This window comes from Eleutherodactylus coqui, chromosome 6 (genome assembly GCF_035609145.1).
Source record: "Eleutherodactylus coqui strain aEleCoq1 chromosome 6, aEleCoq1.hap1, whole genome shotgun sequence".
In the NCBI taxonomy this organism is placed as follows: Eukaryota; Metazoa; Chordata; class Amphibia; order Anura; family Eleutherodactylidae; genus Eleutherodactylus; species Eleutherodactylus coqui.
This window is the reverse complement of record NC_089842.1, coordinates 246587008-246611169: the sequence shown is the minus strand read 5'-3', so window position 1 is coordinate 246611169 and position 24162 is coordinate 246587008. Positions and strand designations below refer to the sequence as shown.

The following is a 24162-nucleotide window of genomic DNA, read 5'->3' as shown; positions in this document are numbered from 1 at the left end:
GATGAACTATCCAGAGGCTAGGACAAACAATAGCTAGAAGTAAGACAACCCCTTTAAAGCGAACTTACAGTTTTTTGGACAAAATGCTGTCCTGGGACAGGAGGGGCTAGGGATAGATTACTTGCAGTTGTTCTTTGTCACTCCTCTGTCCCAGTTTTAAGGCCCTGTTTTCCAATTCCCTAATGCATACTATGCATTGCTATCTGATTGGCCAATGTTCATCACATGACCTACACCAACCAATTGAAAAGCAAGTATGGTGCATTCATAGTGAAACACTGCCACTATGGGGGCTTGCGTCTGAGGGTCGTGTTGGCTATCTCGCACGGCAGATCGGAAGGATAACGGGAAACAAGTGCAGGTAATATCCCCCCCTCCCCTCCTTCCTCCAGTCCCGGGACACAATTTTGCCCTGAAACTGGAGGGTCGTTTTAAGTAACAGAACTGCGGTTGATCACAGATTGCAACATCACTGAGAGATTTCCTCAAGAAACATTTATTACATTACAATTTATTAGTTCTTTATAAAGATGGCCGCCACCCCTGTGACAAGGCGGTCGGCGATATGTAATAAAAGACGACGCAATCAGGATATACCTCAAGGGTTTAAAATACCATCTGTATGAACAGGGTGGAATGGGAACAAATCCAATTGTCTATGAAAAACAAGGAACGTCTGGCTCTGATCGGCAATGAAGATACAAAAATCAAAAATCTATAATAAATACATCTGCTGTTAATCCAACTATTGAGACATGACAGAGGCAATGACGAGGAATTAGTGGTTGGTGATGACCCAAGAAGTAGAATGTACAGTATTCACATTGATTGTCATACAAAAGGCTCAGGTCCTACAGGGTGAAACGAGTTCTAGGCGCTTAAAACACGCGGATCTCTTACAAAGCCAGAATCGGAGAGCATCCAATGGACAGCGGTTCAACCCATGGAGTTGGGTATCAAGACGTAGGACGATTCTGCAATTAGGAGGCAAGGCAACGACTCCATCACCTTTATCCAGGTCATACGACTCATTCTCCCGTCCAAGTGCAAAGATACACGAGAGGAAAAGTCATCTCTGGAATGTACATCAGTGTATACGACATGGGAAGACAGGCAGGAAGACCGAGGAGCAGCAGGCACTAGTGGTTTACAGGTCAACCCAGAAGGCGACTTCATATACTTGTAGAGAGTCATCGGTACGGAGGAGCTTCTAGTTATTAGAGGTAAAACAAAAAGTTGTCCACACAACAAAAAGGGTCCAGTGGAGAAGATCCAGTCATCACCTTCCGGTATTTGAGATGTTGGCAAGGTAGGTATCAGTAGTGTGAATAGTGGAGCCAGTACTGCTTCCTCAGGAAACAGAGGGTAAGAGCAGCAACTGGTCTTCCTCCGGGGTCAATCTGCTTTGTGGTGGTTATTGTTTTGCATTGAATGACCGTTGGATACTGTCCCGTTCTTGGGGAGCTCCTCCTCATCTTCATCGGGAATGTCAGTTTCGTCTTTGTCACTTCTTGCATCTTCTTCCAACTGGAAGAGGTTAAACCATTAAAAGTCAGGTGACATTTGATCGCTTTACCAACATTATGTCCCTATACAAGGCTGCCCATATAGTCTAAGAGCGGTGACCAACTGGCAACTCCTAACATAAGGCTTACTGCTTCCATGCCCTTAAAAAGGGGTGAACTATATTATATTGTTATGCATGGATGATTTGGTTGCTTTCTTCTAGAAAGGTTTTCCTAATCCCATAAACCCCCTGCTCAGTGACAGTCCTATCCTGCTAACACTTCATTCCATCAGCTCACTTATGCCTAACAAGGCGATTGCAGAGCCAAGTAGGGGTCTTACGCCCATGTAGAAGCATAGCTTGGTGGCCATCAGTAGATCCAGACTTGCAGAGACAACAAGCCTTATAAAAGAAGCTCGCTGGATGGTTCTCCTCGCTGAAGTCTTCCCAACGGCTTCCTCCTTGGAACTGATGGCTCCAGTATGGGATTTCAGTGCTACATTCGATGATGATATAGGATATTGTTGGAGGAGGGAGAGTTCAATGACGAGAGCTAGGAGCCTTAGGCCTCATGTCCACGGGGAAAATCAGATCCGCTGCAGATTCTACATGTAGAATCTGCAGCGGGTCCCTCCTGCCCCGCGGACATGAGCGCCGAAAATAAGAATTTAAAAGTATTTACCATCCGGCGCGGGCGGAGAACATCAGCTGTTCCTCACGGCCGGATCTTCATCTTCGGCCGGCGGATGAATTCCTGACGCCGGCGGCACGTCGCCGACGTGCCGCGCGCATGCGCCGGGCACATCCGCCGAGCCGAAGCAAGGAAGATGCGGCCGTGAGGAACAGCTGACCTTCCCCGCCCGCGCCGGATGGTAAATACTTTAAATTCCTATTTTAGGTCTCCCGCGGATCCGGACGGCTTCCATAGGCTTCAATAGAAGCCCGCGGGAGCCGTCCCCGCGGGAGACCCGCACGAAAATGGAGCATGGTCCGGATTTTTCCATGCTCCATTTTTTTTTAAATCCCTTTTATTGACGATCCGCGGGTATTTATCTACCCGCGGGTGGTCAATGCATCCCTATGGGGTGCGGATCCGCGCGCGGGAGATCCGCTGCGGATCCTAAATCATATTTTGCCCGTGGACATGAGCCCTTAGTGTTTGGGCTCTCGCAGAGAATAGGATTCTAGTATGCATGTCCAAATCTATGAATGGCCACAAAGCTATTAGACAATGGCTTTTCCACGAGTGAGCCCCTACCCGCCACTGCAACTGCTTTTTTTAGGCCTAACTGAGTGCACAGGCTCCCTCAATACCAGTTGTTTAAAGTGGCCCCCCAACCTTAGCATCAGCACATCTTACGTGGACATCATCCCCCGTCACCTAGATGAGCCTAGGGTTCACAGAGGAGCCCTGTGCCATAAGGCTATCATATGCCATAGTATTACAACATCATAGCCATTATATGGTAACACTTGGTTATATGGTAAGGCCTGTAAGCCCTGCTCCTCCAGGACAACAGGACCACATGCTGATCTAAATTCGGTTATACAGAGCTCCTGGGATGCGAGTACTGATCGTATAGGGCAGTGATGGCGAACCTTTTAGAGACCGAGTGCCCAAACTGCAACCCAAAACCCACTTATTTATCGCAAAGTGCCAACATGTCAGGGGGCGGGGCTTATCACGACGTATGATTTTACCCCCGTCGTGCTAAAAAGGACAGGGTCGCTTCAAAATAGACCGTGCGGATTTTGACTGCTTTTTGGATGCGGAAATGCAGTATTTCCGCATCCAAAAAGCAGTCAAAATCTGCACGCTGTCTACTTTGAAGTAGCCCTGCCCATTTCCACCATATGTAAACATACCCCAGCGATACTAGTGACCCCCAGCTACCCCGGCAATAATAGTGACCCCCCCCCCCCCCACACACACACACAGTGGCGCCTCAGTAGTAATGGTGAGGCCCCCAGTGTAATAGTGACACCCCACAGCTGCCCCGGTACTAATAGTGACACCCCACAGTGCCCACCCATACCTCCGAGACCCACATACCTACCCCCTCCTCCGCGTGGAAGCTCCACTGCTCTGCGATGATCCCGATGCACACAGTGACATCAGTATGCTGCCGGACGCCTCCTCCCCTTGCTCTGGCAGAACCAAGTAGGAGACGGCAGGGCAGGGGGGAGGATCCCGGCTGCACACTGACGTCACAGTGTGGCCAGGGTCAGCGCTGCTAGCAGCCGTAGTAAGCGGCTGATGGCGACGCGTGCCAGCAGGGAGGGCTCTACGTGCCACCTCTGGCACGCGTGCCATAGGTTCGCCACCACTGGTATAGGGGTATGTTCACACAACAGATTCATTACAGAACATTCTGCTACTGAATAATCCATCCTAAGCAGAAAGAGCGCCATGCTTCACAAAAGTCCCATGTAGGCCTCATGCCCACGGGTGGATTTCCACTCTCGATTTCCTTAGCAATCACCCTCCATGGCACGCTATTGCAAAGTGATTTGTCATGCCCATGAGTGGAAACCAATGACAGTTGAAAAAAAAAAAAAAAAAAAAACAAAGCGGCCGATATGCAGGTGGTTTCTGCTGCGGGCTCCCACATGTGGAATCTGACCCGCCTGTGGACATGAGGCCTTAGAGGTCTTGGGAGTTACTTCAACAAATCTGCCATATTGAATACATCCCAATAGGGTTCGTTAAATATCGGTGCTTGATACCCCCAAACTATAAGTCACAGCAAGGAGCTGCGGAAACCTCACTGAAAGGTCTGTGATGAGACTCAACTTCAAGCTGTAAAATTCCAACCCCCCTAAGAAGGAAAAATTAAATATATGAAAGCTGCTCTTACCTTGCCTGTAAGAAATTTATGGGCCATGCCAAGGATGAGGTAAGCCCAAAATATGTGCAGACATTGTAGTACCCACAGCATGAAATTGAAAAAGTAGTAACCAAAGAAAGGCGGGTAAGACTGCACAGGGTAAACCCAGGTACAATGTATGATCCTGCCGAAGAGAAACCACCGATATAACAACATGCAGACAAGAAACATCCCCGAGAATTATAATAAAATAGCAGGCGGGGCACAAGTCGCCAGGACCCGCAAGTCGCCAGGACCCTGTGCCTGTGACCATTCTGATCATCAGGCCAAATAAGACAAGGTCAACCAGCCGGTCCGTCTCGGCAGCCACTACTCACCAGAACGGAAAGATGATAATCCGAGTGATGATGAAGACAAAAGCAAACACGACAAACAGGTTGTTGCAGGTCTCCTTCCAGCCGGCGTAGTTGAACATCTTTGCAGACTGTAAAGTGGGAGGAAGAGAAGAAATACTCATTAAGTCTTCATCTCAGCAGGATGCCAATGCTGATGGCACCCCAGGACTGCAGCTAGTGCTTTATGGACCTTGTGCTATTGATTGACTAGACCCTCCACACAGAAGAGCACCGCTGACTGATTTCAGATTGAAGCCGGTTTGGAGATATTGGGGTTGGATGCAGATTTGAGGATCATCCGGTAACTGGAATGTGATAGGCTAGAGCCATTTATGAGATACTGCCAACTAGGCGCACTGGCATCAGTGGTAGAAATGCCATTTGGTCCATAAAATAGAAGTAACAGGGTGTTGCGTTTTGCCCACACAGTTAATGGGTTGTGGCACAACTGATTTATCTGTCCATAGGATAAGTGATAAGAGTCTGATCACTGCCCCCCAATCTGAGGAACAAGGGTCCCACATCCCTCCTCTTCCACACTGGATTCCAGTGTCGGTTGTGCATGTGTGGCACCACTGCAGTTATTTTCAGTGAGACTGCCAGGTATAGCCAAGCGCTTGTATTCGGCCAGTACTATAAACCCCAGCGAAACAAATGGAGTGGTACAGTGCATGATCGACCATTGCTCCATACAATCTCCACATCCCTGTGGGTGGGCACAGAGTGATGAGAGCGACACGGGAACCTCGTTCTCCGTACCAGTGGGGGTCTCAATGGCGAGAACCCCACCGGTCATACTTGTATCACCTATCCAATGTAAATCAATTGTGGTACAACCTCTTTAGGCAGTGACCTCAATAAGACTATGCAGAAAGCTCCCTATAGTGGTGGCTGCTTAAAAGTGGAGGGGGGGGGGGGGGGGGGCTTGCTATAACAGACTATTCTAAAGTCAGAGTCTTGGACATTCCAGTAAAGAAATTTAGTGATTTCTAGGTTGTGATTCTATTAAATAGGGCAGCAGCTTTACCCCGACTAGAGACAATCACGACTCTCATTTGCCAGACGGAACGAGCCGGTGACATCACCATCCTGCTCGCTCTTGGGCAGCCCATTTACACTGCACGATTCCCATTGAGAACAGTCAGTCCTCGGGCACTCATCATTCAGCTTCACATCCCTACATATAACACTGAGTGATCAGTATGTAAACGGCACGATGAGAGTACAAGCCGGCGCTGGTTATTACGCTAGCTGAAAGACGAGCGAGAACCTCCCACTGCTCACTTGTCGTTCAGTCGCTTCTGGCAATCTGTGTAAATGGGGCAGTCGGCACGTCAGAATGATATATCAGATGCCTATGGTACTAACGGAGCAATGACCAGACGGATAAGTGATGTGTGTATATAGATCTCAAACAGCCTTTCATGGAGGGCACGTGGGGACAATATATAGGTGGGATAGAACTCACCTCCAGGAAGAAGTCAGAGGCGTCATGAATGGCCAATACCAACGTGCCCACGCGGATGTAGTTGGCACACCATGAGAAGCTGATCAGTACGATAGTCGCCACGTGGTGGATGATCTGTTCTTGGAAGTCCTGAGTGGCAGAAGAACATATTTCTGATCATTTTAAAGCTCCTGGATGTTGAGGAACTTTACATAAAGGATAAGGAGCGGCTTTATACAGAACGATTAGTCTTCAGACTCTTGCTGGATTGCGGGAATCTGAACGACCATTGTTCAGTGCAATGCTGCCAGACACTGACAACCCATTTATTGTGATTGGAGGTGGGCGGCCAGAATGATCTCCGACTCGCTCTGCCTCTATTCAACTGTTGCCCCATGTAGAGGACCCCAAGGGTGGCTTTACACGGAACAAGTACTGTCTGAAGAACGTGACAGTGAGCAGTATCTAAAGTTCAGCCTCCATAAAAGATGCGCTGCATAGTAGGTGCGAAACATTAATCCCTACCTTCCGCTTGACATCAAATGCAACTCTGAAGAGGAGAGACCAGTAGAAGCCAAGTTCAATCATATAATACCAGTACTGGGATGGCAGCATAGACTGGAGAAGTAAGGAGGAGAGGTTAACAGTATATAGACGACCTTAGGTTCTCACCCTACAGTACTTGTATCCCTGGGTGTACACGCCACCTCTCAAAGGGGTACTTATACAAGGATTTAAAGGATAGGGCATGATTTAAAACCAGCGGCTCTCTAACAGCCAAGACTCACTGACCACAGAAATGGGAGTCCGCTGCTTTCCAGAATAGAACTACTCTAATACCGCCCCCTACGTACAAGAATAGAACTACTCTAATACCGCCCCCTACGTACAAGAATAGAACTACTCTAATACCGCCCCCTACGTACAAGAATAGAACTACTCTAATACCGCCCCCTACGTACAAGAATAGAACTACTCTAATACCGCCCCCCTACGTACAAGAATAGAACTACTCTAATACCGCCCCCCTACGTACAAGAATAGAACTACTCTAATACCGCCCCCCTACGTACAAGAATAGAACTACTCTAATACCGCCCCCCTACGTACAAGAATAGAACTACTCTAATACCGCCCCCTACGTACAAGAATAGAACTACTCTAATACCGCCCCCTACGTACAAGAATAGAACTACTCTAATACCGCCCCCTACGTACAAGAATATAACTACTGTAATACCGCCCCCTACGTACAAGAATATAACTACTCTAATACCGCCCCCTACGTACAAGAATAGAACTACTCTAATACCGCCCCCTACGTACAAGAATAGAACTACTCTAATACCGCCCCCTACGTACAAGAATAGAACTACTCTAATACCGCCCCCTACGTACAAGAATAGAACTACTCTAATACCGCCCCCTACGTACAAGAATAGAACTACTCTAATACCGCCCCCTACGTACAAGAATAGAACTACTCTAATACCGCCCCCTACGTACAAGAATAGAACTACTCTAATACCGCCCCCTACGTACAAGAATAGAACTACTCTAATACCGCCCCCTACGTACAAGAATAGAACTACTCTAATACCGCCCCCTACGTACAAGAATAGAACTACTCTAATACCGCCCCCTACGTACAAGAATAGAACTACTCTAATACCGCCCCCTACATACAAGAATAGAACTACTCTAATACCGCCCCCTACGTACAAGAATAGAACTACTCTAATACCGCCCCCTACGTACAAGAATAGAACTACTCTAATACCGCCCCCTACGTACAAGAATAGAACTACTCTAATACCGCCCCCTACGTACAAGAATAGAACTACTCTAATACCGCCCCCTACGTACAAGAATATAACTACTGTAATACCGCCCCCCTACGTACAAGAATATAACTACTGTAATACCGCCCCCTACGTACAAGAATATAACTACTGTAATACCGCCCCCTACGTACAAGAATATAACTACTGTAATACCGCCCCCTACGTACAAGAATATAACTACTGTAATACCGCCCCCTACATACAAGAATATAACTACTGTAATACCGCCCCCTACGTACAAGAATATAACTACTGTAATACCGCCCCCTACGTACAAGAATATAACTACTGTAATACCGCCCCCTACGTACAAGAATATAACTACTGTAATACCGCCCCCTACGTACAAGAATATAACTACTGTAATACCGCCCCCTACGTACAAGAATATAACTACTGTAATACCGCCCCCTACGTACAAGAATATAACTACTGTAATACCGCCCCCTACGTACAATATAACTACTGTAATACCGCCCCCTACGTACAAGAATATAACTACTGTAATACCGCCCCCTACGTACAAGAATATAACTACTGTAATACCGCCCCCTACGTACAAGAATATAACTACTATAATACCGCCCCCTACGTACAAGAATATAACTACTATAATACCGCCCCCTACGTACAAGAATATAACTACTATAATACCGCCCCCTATGTACAAGAAAATAACTACTATAATACTGCCCCCTATGTACAAGAATATAACTACTATAATACTGCCCCTATGTACAATACACTGTAGATTCACCACTAGCGGAATGCCTTGTGTCGCGCTTTAGAATTGTATAAATCCCCACCAGATTTACCTGCTTAGGGAAATCTGTCCAAACATATCGGAGATCATGAAACCAGGGTTTCTGCGGGAAGAAGGCAAAAAAAGTAAAAAGTCAGGCATGTGGGTCCACACGGAAATACCGCGAGATTTCCGCGGCAGCAACAGCGCTTGCATTCTGTTGCGGACATCTCTCCCCATATAGAGGAGAGAGGCAACCGTGGAAACAGTGATACAATTGACGTGCCGCCGCTTGGCATGTCAATTTCATGGGGGGGGGGGGGGAGGGGGTCCCCTTTGACACTTTCCCACTGTAGCTGGAGCATCCATAGGAGCCCCACTGTAGTGACACTAGTCAAAGCTGAGCAGGGTCTGCTGGGACCCTGCAGCCATGCTGCTTGTTTAGTAGAAGTTATACTTTCACTTCTTAGTACATAGTGCTCATTGAGGGCTGTGTACTCAGGAAAGGAGACAGCAGAAAGGGTTAAAAACCCCTCCTGCCTTCTCAGCTTTGCCTAACAACTGACAACCCGACATGCTTCTGATTTATTGCAGAACCAGGGGCTTTAATCCCCGCCATAATTTTACCATCGGCTGGATTTAAAGCCCAGGACCAAGTGCCGTAATTTACAGTGCTTGGTCCTTAATGGGTTAAGTAAATGCTGTGGCCAGTGCATGCTGTATGGAGCCGTCTGCCTCCTTTCCCGCACAGGGTGACAGTAGGTGCAGCAAACAGCGGGTCAGCAAGCATCCCAGGCAGCATACCCCGGACGATCAGCTATTGATAGATGGCCTGTCCAGGAAAGATATTTTTAGGGTCTGGAAACCCCCTTTAACAGAATCAGCGGACAGCCGTGCTGCGGTTGGTGGATGAAAGCAGGCGTGTCCTAATCTTGAACAGCCCCTTTAATTCCAGATACTTATAACACTGATCTGATGACGTGGTGCAGGATATAGATCACAAATCATGTACGGCACATAGAGACTACTCACATCTACGAGGACCGCCATGCCAGCAATGAAAGCAACAAGATAAAAGATGAATCTCCAGCTGTGAAAACATGCAGACATTCCATTGGCTAAGAGTTACAACACAAGAGGGCAGGAAACTTTCTTAAAGGGGAACTGCACTTTTTGTCACAGGGGCCACAACTCCACATCATGGGCCCAAATTCCTTATACAGAAGTTGCCATAACTTACAGCACTTTGAAATGATCACTCAGATCGCTGCTGTGATCTCCCGTCACCTGCTGGTTGCTCTGGGAACTACAAGGTATCCTGTCCGCCACAGGCAGTTGCTGTAAATACCCTGTAGAACATTACAGGGGGCCGCTACAGAATAGGAACAATCCGCATTAAGTACAATTACTTCTCATACCTGGCTTCACGGAATTTCTTCTGTAAGCTCGGCCTGTCCTGGTTTCTCCTCCGGCGGAACCATCTTTCCACCTGCCGTACAGTAAATTTACTGGCCCTCGACAAGTTCTCTAGGTCACTCTGTCAGGAAATGGTCAAGAATGGAGTTTTAGAATGGCTGTATGACTGAAGAATACAATGAAGGCTCGTTACTATACATTATTCAGCTTCTCTGCTCCCCATGACAACACTTCCTGTCCACAGTTCATTTTGGTCATAGGGACATTTTATGGCAGCACATTACAAGAGCCGCTGGTGCTGATGTTCCTTGTATGGATGTCTTCTATGAGGTTCTAACAGGGACGAGAAGGTTTATTAGGGTTCTGCCATCACGCTGGGCTTTTGTGTTTGTCCGTGCGCAGGTGTGGAAGATGCGAGCACAACTCCATGCTCACAAGATGCGCTCCGTCACATAAAGGCAATCCCTCCCCTAGAAGCTGTCGGATGGCTGTATCCATCTCTGTGCGATTGTAACAATGTTAGAAGGGATTACAAAATCAGAGCAAAAGGACCATTTATTGTGTGGGCATGGAGGCTCTAGTACCCTGTTGTACCACCTCAAGCTTGTATACAAGATGTGATACAGGGGGCAGGGAGGATCTAGTACCCTGTTGTACCACCTCAAGCTTGTATACAAGATGTGATAGGGGGGCATGGAGGCTCTAGTACCCTGTTGTACCACCTCTAGCTTGTATACAAGATGTGATACGGGTGGGCATGGAGGCTCTAGTACCCTGTTGTACCACCTCTAGTTTGGATACAAGACGTGATACAGGGGCATGGAGGCTCTAGTACCTTGTTGTACCACCTCTAGCTTGGATACAAGATGTGATAGGGGGGCATGGAGGCTCTAGTATAGTACCCTGTTGTACCGCCTCTAGCTTGGATACAAGATGTGATACAGGCAGGCATGGAGGCTCTAGTACCCTGTTGTACCACCTCAAGCTTGTATACAAGATGTGATACGGGGGGCATGGAGGCTCTAGTACCCTGTTGTACCGCCTCTAGCTTGGATACAAGATGTGATACAGGCAGGCATGGAGGCTCTAGTACCCTGTTGTACCACCTCAAGCTTGGATACAAGATGTGATACAGGGGGCATGGAGGATCTAGTACCCTGTTGTACCACCTCAAGCTTGGATACAAGATGTGATACAGGGGGCATGGAGGCTCTAGTACCCTGTTGTACCACCTCTAGCTTGGATACGAGATGTGATACAGGGGGCAGGGAGGATCTAGTACCCTGTTGTACCACCTCAAGCTTGTATACAAGATGTAATACAGGGGGCATGGAGGCTCTAGTACCCTGTTGTACCACCTCTAGCTTGGATACAAGATGTGATACGGGCAGGCATGGAGGCTCTAGTACCCTGTTGTACCACCTGAAGCTTGTATACAAGATGTGATACCGGGGGCATGGAGGATCTAGTACCCCGTTGTACCCCCTCTAGCTTGGATACAAGATGTGATACAGGAGGGCATGGAGGCTCTAGTACCTTGTTGTACCCCCTCTAGCTTGGATACAAGATGTGATACAGGTGGGCATGGAGGCTCTAGTACCCTGTTGTAACGCCTCTAGCTTGGATACAAGATGTGATACAGGCAGGCATGGAGGCTCTAGTACCCTGTTGTACCACCTCAAGCTTGTATACAAGATGTGATACAGGGGGCAGGGAGGATCTAGTACCCTGTTGTACCGCCTCTAACTTGGATACAAGATGTGATAGGGGGGCATGGAAGCTCTAGTACCTTGTTGTACCCCCTCTAGCTTGGATACAAGATGTGATACAGGTGGGCATGGAGGCTCTAGTACCCTGTTGTACCGCCTCTAGCTTGGATACAAGATGTGATACAGGCAGGCATGGAGGCTCTAGTACCCTGTTGTACCACCTCAAGCTTGTATACAAGATGTGATACAGGGGGCATGGAGGCTCTAGTACCCTGTTGTACCACCTCTAGCTTGGATACAAGATGTGATATGGGCAGGCATGGAGGCTCTAGTACCCTGTTGTACCACCTCTAGCTTGGATACAAGATGTGATATGGGCAGGCATGGAGGATCTAGTACCCTGTTGTATCCAAGCTAGAGGGGGTACAAGATGTGATACGGGCAGGCATGGAGGCTCTAGTACCCTGTTGTACCGCCTCTAGCTTGGATACAAGATGTGATACAGGCGGGCATGGAGGATCTAGTACCCTGTTGTACCACCTCAAGCTTGTATACAAGATGTGATAGGGGGGCATGGAGGCTCTAGTACCCTGTTGTACCACCTCAGGCTTGTATACAAGATGTGATACAGGGGGCAGGGAGGATCTAGTACCCTGTTGTACCACCTCAAGCTTGTATACAAGATGTGATACAGGGGGCATGGAGGCTCTAGTACCCTGTTGTACCACCTCTAGCTTGGATACAAGATGTGATACGGGCAGGCATGGAGGCTCTAGTACCCTGTTGTACCCCCTCTAGCTTGTATACAAGATGTGATAGGGAGGCATGGAGGCTCTAGTACCCTGTTGTACCACCTCAAGCTTGTATACAAGATGTGATACAGGGGGCAGGGAGGATCTAGTACCCTGTTGTACCACCTCAAGCTTGGATACAAGATGTGATACGGGCAGGCATGGAGGCTCTAGTACCCTGTTGTACCCCCTCTAGCTTGTATACAAGATGTGATAGGGAGGCATGGAGGCTCTAGTACCCTGTTGTACCACCTGAAGCTTGTATACAAGATGTGATACAGGGGGCATGGAGGATCTAGTACCCTGTTGTACCCCCTCTAGCTTGTATACAAGATGTGATACAGGAGGGCATGGAGGCTCTAGTACCTTGTTGTACCCCCTCTAGCTTGGATACAAGATGTGATACAGGTGGGCATGGAGGCTCTAGTACCCTGCTGTACCACATCTAGCTTGGATACAAGATGTGATACAGGGGGCATGGAGGCTCTAGTACCCTGTTGTACCGCCTCTAGCTTGAATACAAGATGTGATACGGCGGTCATGGAGGCTCTAGTACCCTGCTGTACCACATCTAGCTTGGATACAAGATGTGATACAGGGGGCATGGAGGCTCTAGTACCCCGTTGTACCGCCTCTAGCTTGGATACAAGATGTGATACGGGCAGGCATGGAGGCTCTAGTACCCTGTTGTACCGCCTCTAGCTTGGATACGGGATGTGATACGGGCTGGCATGGGGGCTCTAGTAACCTGTTGTACTGCCTCTAGCTTGGATACAAGATGTGATACAGGGGGCATGGAGGCTCTAGTACCCTGATGTACCACCTCTAGCTTAGATACAAGATGTGATATGGGCGGGCATGGGCGCATACAGGTTCGGTATGGTATCCTGCACATATCGCTCCACATGTGCTGTAACGGAGCCTCTAGATCATGTAAACTTGTAGGATGTGGAAATTGGCGTCCCAGATGGTCCCATACGTGATAAATCTGGTGACCAGCTGGGCACGGTGGTGTGACAATGTTGTGGGGGGCTTCCTGTGACCCCCTTGTGTGCGCGGCCGAGCCATGAGAGGAAGACAGGATGTCCTGAACATATCGCTGAGCTGTCATTGTCCCTTGTACCACTACCAGAGGGGACAGTATCTACTTACATTGTTCTGCTGGCTGCATCCCATGGTGTAATTACTAGCTTTAGCCAGTAGATGGCACCATTGTATAATAGAAGAAAAAGGAATCCTCTCCTCAGGAAACCCTAAATCCAGAAATGGATTGGAAAGGGTTAATACCCTATGACATAACTGAACTCTCAACACAGGACTGGAGGTGTTGTCATGGGGACATCTCAGCAGAAGAGTTGGGCCCTATAAACATCAACCAATATCATCTCTATATAGGAAGAAAGGTTTGTCAGGTTAAATAGTATCTGCATAAATGACTGGATTCACCCCCAAGTGGAAGCGGCTGAGCCAACGCTGGTCGTCATCCAGATACCAGCAGCGCCGTCACCGCGACCACAACTATTGGTCTATGTACAAGTCGGCCAGTGTAGTAATGCAAAAAGCATAAAACTGTCAGAAACGTTGGCACAAAGTTGTCGGCCGTGGAGACCCGGGCTGCTGTGCTGTAGCTTCTGTAACGGTTTCCGCATTAGGATAGGGCGGTCATGGAAGAAGACGTTGTTCCCATGTGGAGTCTCGTTGCCCTATTGGCTCAATCAAGAAACGGATCCTGCAGTTCTGCAAGTCTCCATACTGATTCAGCAGCGCCGCGAGACCTCTCTGTTCTACTCCTAATTTAGATGGTGGCGCCCCCACCAGTCCGCCAGGGTCTCTGCGGCCCATAGGCATTCTTGCGTGCTGTCCCGTGAGCCCAGCCGCCCCAGGTGAGTATTACGTGTCCTCGTTGCGGAGAGCTTTTGTCATTCCTTCACATGGCATGATCCGGTTTCTTAATGGAGATCTTAATGTATTTGGCGACTCTTGTTCCGCTGCACATTACATTAATATTGGTCTAGGAAACACCAGTTTTAATACATTTCATCAAGTCTTGAATGAAGACGTCCTACCTGCTTGGGATGTTTGGAGCGGCTTTTATAGAAGGTCTCCAGCACCGGGCTGTGTGCCGCTCGCAGCTTCACCTTGTCTTTTACACCCAGTACCTTGGCAAGTGGGGTGGCCACATGACTGCAACACATAGAAGGAAACCGACTTGTAAAAACCACAAGCAGAGTTAGAATGGATGGGCTGTGACAACCTTATTTATTTTCCAAGCAGAGCTGCAGTATAAAGCATGAGGGATTACAGCGGAATAAGTCTGAACGGGTCAACAATAGATCTAGATTTGTAGTCCCATAAGCACAGAGGTTCACTATCCAGGAGTCACGATGGTTGAGCGGCACCTCTGAAGAAGTGGCTTTATAAGAATCAAGACTTTGCACAACCCCTCTGATACCGCAGGGCCGGAGGCAACAGCCCAGTGTTCAGTGACCAGCAGCCCCCTCCATCGTCCATAGATAAACTGCTGCCCGTTTACACCAGCTGATCGGCATTTGATTTTTATGCCTGTAAGCGATATGGGAACAAAGTATCATTGGTCGTTCAGTCGCTGGCAGCGATTATACAGAGAGATCATTAAGATCCCCGCGATCCAGCGATCAACTGAACCATAATCATTCTGTGTAAAAAGGGCCCCCAAGACGCTTTGGACTGAGCATCCTAGTCAGTCTTCCCCCCTCCAGACATCTGCAAGCTTCAGTACCGGGGAGAATGTGGAGCTGGGCAAATAGACAACTCACCGACTCGGGATCAGGAGCGGTTTATCCGAATTTCATCCAGGAATGTTGTTGGGGATTGAGAACGACATAGAAATTAAAGCGCACACCATAACTAGTTACAGTCCCATCAGCTGCCTTTTTTGATAAGTTGCAGTTCCATATTTGACCACTAGATGACCCCAAGAGACCATGATTGACGTGATGAAGTCTCAAAAAACTTTGCAGTACATCATCAAGTAGACGCAGGGTTCTGCCATTTACAGAGTAGGGTCACATGGCAGCAAAATTCACACCTAATGGTGCAGATTGTCGTGAATTTCACCCTTTGCAGAGCGAGAAATCCCCAAACTATTGACATGCTGGGACTCTGAAACCCATAGAGGGGATTCTGCACCAGGTTTTTAAAGGGGTTTTCCAGGTAAATAGTATTGATGATTGGACATGTGTGATCAGTGCCGCCACACTCCGGGGTACAGAGTGGAAGCCGTTGGTCCTGACCCCGGGGTCCCACTGATTGTAATAGGAGCTGCACCTGCAGTTAGAACTGCCGGACACTACATAGGGACCGCAGCAGCTCCATCCATGTGTGTTGTGGCACCTGAGTAGCCCCGGCTGATCACCTGATTAATATAATTCCCAAGGAAATCCCCTTTGACTCATGCACACAAATCCATGTGGGAGGGGAGGGGGAAAAAAAAAACAAAAAACAAATTGCAGCATTTACGCACCGATTGGACATAACCGCGTATGAAAAAGTATGGAGGAGACCCCAAGAAGAAACGGGGAAAAGCGTGACTTAGAAGATGACAGTATGTTTAACTATTAACCCTTTCTTAGCCTTTATCATCATTAGACATCAGTTGGTGTTGCGTTGATATACAACGGCGCCATCTAGAGGTTTATAGCGGAAAGCACCAATACACTTACATTTCAAAGATGTAACGTAGTACAAGGAAGAGGAAGGCGAGAGGGATAGAGATGTAGAGGTCGGAGGCCTTGGCGTATACAAAGTCATCCTTATCTTCCAGGTCAGCCCAGGTCAGGTTCTCTGGAAGCCACAGCCGGTGCCACCAGAAGTAGTCATAAGCAGCTTGGAGCATCCTGTGGGAGGAAGACACAATCAGGATCACTAAGTCATTGGCATGCTCTCTCTGGCGACTCACTCAAATCAATTTTCAGTTTGCATATTAAAATATTAAAGGGCCGTGTCCAAGGCGATTATCAGACGGATCCCGGAAGGCTCTTCGGGGATATACCAGGTTAGTAAGGAGAGGAAAAAGCAGCATCACTCCTGTTCATGGGCAGGTACTACAGATGTTGGGGAAAAGAAGGATCGGGGATGTTGAATTTTAACACCCGATCCTTTGTTGCTCACTGGGAGATAAGCCACCGCCAGAGCTGTCTCGCCACAGCTTACCTCCCCAAGCCACCGCCAGAGCTGTCTCGCCACAGCTTACCTCCCCAAGCCACCGCCAGAGCTGTCTCGCTACAGCTTACCTCCCCAAGCCACCGCCAGAGCTGTCTCGCCACAGCTTACCTCCCCAAGCCACCGCCAGAACTGTCTCGCCACAGCTTACCTCCCCAAGCCACCGCCAGAGCTGTCTCGCCACAGCTTACCTCCCCAAGCCACCGCCAGAGCTGTCTCGCCACAGCTTACCTCCCCAAGCCACCGCCAGAGCTGTCTCGCCACAGCTTACCTCCCCAAGCCACCGCCAGAGCTGTCTCGCCACAGCTTACCTCCCTAAGCACAAAAACCTTTGTGGTGAGACAAATAACTGGATCACATCCCAGTAGGAAATAATGTAAGAATGGTAATGAACCCCTTAAGGACAAGCAGATTTTTTCTTGGGGGGAGTTTCATCTTCAGTTTTTAAAAGTAATAAACTTTATTTTTCCATCAACATAGCCATATGAGGGCTTGCACATTTCTGGGGTACATACATCGGTCACACAAGTCTGCACACCCCTGTTAAAATGACATGCTTTTATCATGTTAAAAGAAAAATAATCAGACAGATGAGTGACTTATCTCCTCCGCCAGCGGTACAACGCCGCTGAAAAACAAACTGAAATCCTTTAGAGTGGAACAATTGTAAAAGAAAAGTTAAAATAATGTGGTTTCATGAATACAGCTGCAGCGTCCCGTAGGGAGACCCCGGACCTCTGACACGTGGGGAGCTGGGAGGGTATAGTGATGGCTTGTCATGGCGGCCACTCACCAGGCTCTTTCCCAGAGGGATACACGCAGCCAAGGCCAGAGCATCACTGCAGTCCAACTCGGACACCCCTAGGATAGGAAATGCCAATACACAGGAGAATGGGGGTTGTAATTGTCACGGGTGACGCCACCGTTCCTACACACTGATATGACCCTCGGCGGGGAATAACTACAGCCACAGACAGTTCTTAGGGCCACGGGTCATAAGGAATGGTTAGGGACCGGCGTAAACTATTACTTGAAAACTTGAACAGAGTACACAAGGCAGTTCACTTTAAGACTTAACAGTGCAGGCAAATGACTTTCAAACGTAGTAAAGACTATTTTACTGCAGTACCTCCCGCCTGACCCAAAGACACGCGGGGGAGACTATTAAAGGGTGTACCTCTACACAGTGATCCTGGCTCTGGACGCCCGCGTAGGAAAATCAGACAGCACAGTAGTACCTGTGCACTGGTCTGGTCAGAAGAATTACTTACAACTGCTCTCTCACTACTGGGGGCCCACTCCATTCACATCCAGAATATCCACGGGATATCTCTCCTCTGCTTCCATCTTCACCACAAGGAAGCTGAAGGTGCCTCCATGTGGCTCAATGGGAAGTTTAACAGCATTTAGTGTGGTGTTTGAAACAGTGCGGTAAACGCTGTAAAAAGCATTGAGGCGTGGCCTAACAGGGCGACAGCGATAATTCAATCACTCGAAATTTTGTTTCAGCTCACCTAAAAAGATGGTGATTGATCAAAAGTTGTAACTTCAAGCAGCTTATATTAGAACGACTTGCGAAAGTATTTACACAGATAGATCCCCCCCCCCCCTCCATGAACAATAACCACATGCGATGCACAATTTGCTGCATATGTGCCTTTTTTTAATGTCGGTCATTTGTTTTACACACATGCAAAATTTAAAAAAAAAAAAAATCCAGGCGGGCCCAACTGATATTTTTTAGTTTGTTTTCATGATCTCCGGGCAACATGTGGAAGAATCCACGCACAAGCCAGTTTGCTAAGGCCAATCTCACACGCATGTGTCTTAGAGAGTGTTTTAAAAAACAAACAAACACAAACAAACATTTTACCACGGTTTTGAACGCATGTCAGAGTAGGTCAGCGCTTCTAAAAAAAAAAATGTAAAAATTATCTATCAATAGGACATACTGCGATATTTTTTTCCGTTATTAGTATTGAATACTACGAGGTTTGTCCTCTGCGGCGCAGTCTCCGTATCTCAGTACTACATAGTAGCGCAGCGGCTCACACCCTTACACAGCGATGGCTCGCAGCCATACGACAATGTCTGAACACGTATCAGTGACTCCGACACGTCAGCCACCCCTGGCTGCCCAATTATGTGGGGCGGTTGTTGGCTCCGTGCGACTACAAGGAGAAAGGATCTCGCTCCATCGGGAAATCTATGCAAAGCGGCATCCAAATGTGCAGTAAGAGTCACAGCCGGTTACCAGGAGTCTTCGCTGTCTTGGGCCAGATTCTCGTGGCCGACAGATTTGCATGAGATTTGCGTACTGTAAGACGCACAGGTTTTGCGCGGCCGTGAATGAAGTCATATACAGGAGCGATGTCCTATCTTTAGGCGTTCCCTCGGGAGGCATCGGCCATTGCAGCACACGGCTCGCGGATGCAATGCCAGGTTTTCCATTAAAAACAAAGGGAAACCGTTAGCGATCCTCTAACGCGGCTGAATGCTGCCCGGACGATCGCCACTTTACTGAAGTGATGGGGGGGGGGGGTGCTCTTTTGGCAGAAAAACACCTTGCATTCGCGTGAAAACACACACTGGTGGGCAGAGTATAAAGCTGAGAAACTCGCGTTCACCCGTGTGGGGGAGCCTAAGGTAGCCGATATCGCGCTCGCCTGTGTGTGTGTGTGGGGGGGGGGGGGGGGGAGCCCAAGGTAGCCGATATCGCGCTCGCCCGTGTGTGTGTGTGTGTGTGGGGGGGGGGAGCCTAAGGTAGCCGATATCGCGCTCGCCTGTGTGTGTGTGTGGGGGGGGGGGGGGGGAGCCCAAGGTAGCCGATATCGCGCTCGCCCGTGTGTGTGTGTGTGTGTGGGGGGGGGGAGCCTAAGGTAGCCGATATCGCGCTCGCCTGTGTGTGTGTGTGGGGGGGGGGGGGGGGGGGGGAGCCCAAGGTAGCCGATATCGCGCTCGCCCGTGTGTGTGTGTGTGTGTGGGGGGGGGGAGCCTAAGGTAGCCGATATCGCGCTCGCCCGTGTGTGTGTGTGTGTGTGTGTGTGTGGGGGGGGGGAGCCTAAGGTAGCCGATATCGCGCTCGCCCGTGAGGGGGGGGGGGGGGGGAGCCCAAGGCAGCCGATATCGCGCTCGCCTGTGTAGAGGGAGCCTAAGGTAGCCAATATTGGCGCTAGCCTGTGTAGGGAGGAGCTGAAGGTAGCCGATATCGCACTCGCCCGTGTGGGGGGGGGGGGGGGGGAGCCTAAAGTAGCCGATATCGTGCTCGCCCGTGTGGGGGGGGGGGGAGCCTAAGGAAGCCGATATCGCGCTCGCCCGTGTGGGGGGGGGGGGAGCCTAAGGTAGCCGATATCGCGCTCGCCCGTGTAGGGGGAGCCTAAGGTAGCCGATATCGTGCTCGCCCGTGTGGGGGGGGGGGGAGCCTAAGGTAGCCGATATCGCGCTCGCCTGTGTAGGGGGAGCCTAAGGTAGCCAATATTGGCGCTAGCCTGTGTAGGGAGGAGCTGAAGGTAGCCGATATCGCACTCGCCCGTGTGGGGGGGGGGGGGGGGAGCCTAAAGTAGCCGATATCGCGCTCAACCTAAGGCAGTTTTCAGACGGTTGAGACATTTGCATGAGATTTGTACGTTACGAGACGCACCAATCTCTCACGAATATGGAATCCCTTCTTCTGAATGGGGTCATACACATGGGACTTTTTTCTCACATCGCAGTGCGATACTTTAAACAAATGGCGGCACATCCTATCGCTGGCGGGGACCTCGGATTGCATCGCCCATTGTTCTCAATAGGGCCGGTGGCAGCATCGTGTGGCATGCTAGGTGCACACGACTAGTCACAGAGGGCAGGATAGTCCAAGACATTGTGAACAGAGTAACTATTACTAAAATTACTGCCTTATTAAGAGAACAGACATACCTAAGGGCACAGGCGGACCCTAGGGGAGAAGCCAGGGGGCGCAACAACTTGGCCGGTAGACCACGACAAACTTGGTAGACATAAGATCGATGACTGGGGTCCCGCGAGTTGGGCACACTTTGATGGCTCCCTTAATGGGATTTGGGGTTCTATAAGAGACGAGTCCTTGTAGACCCGACTAGTTACAGTAGGTACTGGTTCCTCTCATGCCTACACCCTTAAAGATACAGCCTTCCCCTAACTTGTAAGCAGACGCGGGGTCTATAGGTTTAATACGGTGGCTCAGACAATTTATGCTAAACACACTGGGAGGTTACTAATTTTGGTGATCCTCAGGTTAACGAGCTACAGAGTGCTGTGTAAGCCAGGACAAGCCCGGTGATGTAAAACCTGAGTGTCGCCGACGGTCCTGCAGGATGCATTGACTGGCCAATACTAATGCATGCAGGAGCTGGTGGCGAATGTGCTGAGTATTCACTATGGGTTGGTGCCCGCGGGTACAAAGTCTCTGCTGGAGAACGACTTTCTGCTAATTCATTGTGAAGCAGAACTTCAGCTTTATACCTCAATAACGTGAGACCATTCGATACTGTATAGACACTGGGGTAAGTTGTTGGTTCCAGAGGGGGCAACGCCAGAGATAATCCGCTGCGGGGGACGAGGGGAGAGCGCTAAGAGGTCTCAGCGGTGAGCATGCTGCAATCTAAGTCTCACAAGCGGAGAATCGCTATGGTTCCCCTCGTGGACAAGGGGCTGGACTCTCTATAGCAACGCTATGGGAAGTGTGCCCTGCATTACTCGTGGCCGGATTATCACCGCCAGTAACGCAATGTACAATCACCCGTGGACAGGAGCCCTGGCGTAATATTGCTCAGGGGAAACTTAATAATTAGTAACCCGGTCAGTAGTATCCTAAATCAGGATCACTCCTGGGGTCTTGATGGACCTGGGTATCCATGTAGGACTATCACTCAGGGAATTCCTATGGATATAAGCAAAGTCAGTGGATGGGGGCACACAAGATGACAGGGCTCAGGATGCCCCCTACAGACCACCACTAGAGAGGAGTGTCTGTCCAGACTGTTAGGAGGTGTTGGGATCAGTGGATGTAAGGATGTATGTAGCAGAGCTGTGTGAGAGGGTCAGGATGGATGTAGCAGAACTGTGTGTGTGATGTGTGTGAGGATTAGGATGGATGTAGCAGAGCTGTGTGCGCGATGTGTGGGGATCAGGATGAAGTAGCGGAGCTGTGTGTGCCATGTGTCAGGGTCAGAATGGATGTAGCGGAGCTGTGCGGGTGATGTGTGGGGATCAGGATGAATGTAGCGGAGCTGTGTATGATGTCTGAGGATTAGGATGGATGTAGCAGAGCTGTGTGCAATGTGTGGGGATCAGGATGGATGTAGCGGACCTGTGTGTGTAATGCCTGGGGGATCAGGATGGATGTAGCGGAGCTGTGTGTAGAAGCTTCACTGTGAAGGGGCCGCAGAACTCAGAGGACTTGCCGACGTCCAGCCACACGGCTACTACATGCGTGTATTCCAGATGTGCAGTATAATATATAGCAACCAATCACAGCACAGTATAATATATAACAACCAACCATAGTGCAGCTTTCATGTTACCTCAGTATAATATAGAACAACCAATCACAGCGCAGCTTTCATGTTACCTCATTGGTGTAATATATACGGTAACAACCAATCAGAGCACAGCTTTCATGTTACCTCAGCAGTATAATATATACCAACCAATCACAGCACAGCTTTCATGTTACCTCAGTATAATATAGAACAACCAATCACAGCACAGCTTTCATGTTACCCTCAGCGGTATAATATATAACAACCAATCACAGCTTTCATGTTACCTCAGCAGTATAATATATAACAACCAATCACAGCACAGCTTTCATGTTACCTCAGCAGTATAGTATATAACAACCAATCACAGCGCAGCTTTAATTTTACCTCAGTATAATATATAACAACCAATCACAGCGCAGCTTTCATGTTACCTCAGTAGAATATATAATAACCAATCACAGCGCAGCTTTCATGTTACCTCAGCGGTATAATATATAACAACCAATCACAGCGCAGCTTTCATGTTACCTCAGCAGTATAATATATAACAACCAATCACAGCGCAGCTTTCATGTTACCTCAGTATAATACATAACAACCAATTACAGCACAGCTTTCATGTTACCTCAGTATAATATATAACAACCAATCACAGCACAGCTTTCATGTTACCTCAGTATAATATATAACAACCAATCACAGCGCAGCTTTCATGTTACCTCAATATAATATATAACAACCAATCACAGCGCAGCCTTCATGTTACCTCAGCAGTATAATATATGACAACCAATCACAGCGCAGCTTTCATGTTACCTCAGCGGTATAATATATAACAACCAATCACAGCACAGCTTTCGTGTAACATCAGTATAATATATAACAACCAATCACAGCACAGCTTTCATGTTGCCTCAGCGGTATAATATATAACAACCAATCACAGCGCAGCTTTCATGTTACCTCAGCAGTATAGTATATAACAACCAATCACAGCGCAGCTTTCATGTTACCTCTGTATAATATATAACAACCAATCACAGCGCAGCTTTCATGTTACCTCAGCAGTATAGTATATAACCAATCACAGCGCAGCTTTCATGTTACCTCAGTATAATATATGACAACCAATCACAGCGCAGCTTTCATGTTACCTCAGCAGTATAATATATGACAACCAATCACAGCACAGCTTTCATGTTACCTCAGCGGTATAATATATAACAACTAATCACAGCACAGCTTTCATGTTACCTCAGTATAATATATAACAACCAATCACAGCGCAGCTTTCATGTTACCTCAGCAGTATAATATATAACAACCAATCACAGTGCAGCTTTCATGTTACCTCAGCAGTATAATATATGACAACCAATCACAGCACAGCTTTCATGTTACCTCAGTATAATACATAACAACCAATCACAGCACAGCTTTCATGTTACCTCAGTATAATATATAACAACCAATCACAGCGCAGCTTTCATGTTACCTCAGCAGTATAATATATGACAATCAATCACAGCACAGCTTTCATGTTACCTCAGCAGTATAATATATAACAACCAATCACAGCGCAGCTTTCATGTCACCTCAGCAGTATAATATATAACAACCAATCAAAGCGCAGCTTTCATGTTACGTCAGCAGTATAATATATAACAACCAATCACAGCGCAGCTTTCATGTTACCTCAGCAGTATAATATATGACAACCAATCACAGCACAGCTTTCATGTTACCTCAGTATAATACATAACAACCAATCACAGCACA

The 24162-nt window shown here is 48.3% G+C and overlaps 1 protein-coding gene across 2 annotated transcripts in view; it reads right to left on the bottom strand.

Annotated features, from left to right (window-relative positions):
* Positions 1-480: 480 nt before the first annotated feature.
* Positions 481-24162, bottom strand: part of CERS2 (ceramide synthase 2) — a 38194-nt gene continuing 14512 nt past the window's right edge. The window contains exons 2-11 of one of the 2 annotated variants that reach the window (XM_066609245.1): positions 16381-16554; positions 14746-14863; positions 10182-10300; positions 9796-9853; positions 8837-8887; positions 6703-6795; positions 6199-6327; positions 4713-4819; positions 4366-4519; positions 481-1527 (exon numbers count right to left, since the gene is read on the bottom strand). In XM_066609245.1, the coding sequence (XP_066465342.1) occupies positions 1396-1527; positions 4366-4519; positions 4713-4819; positions 6199-6327; positions 6703-6795; positions 8837-8887; positions 9796-9853; positions 10182-10300; positions 14746-14863; positions 16381-16553 (1134 nt within the window). In that variant the 5' untranslated portion in view covers position 16554 and the 3' untranslated portion in view covers positions 481-1395. The remainder of the gene's footprint in view (positions 1528-4365; positions 4520-4712; positions 4820-6198; positions 6328-6702; positions 6796-8836; positions 8888-9795; positions 9854-10181; positions 10301-14745; positions 14864-16380; positions 16555-24162) is intronic. The other variant, XM_066609246.1, reaches the window with a different exon arrangement.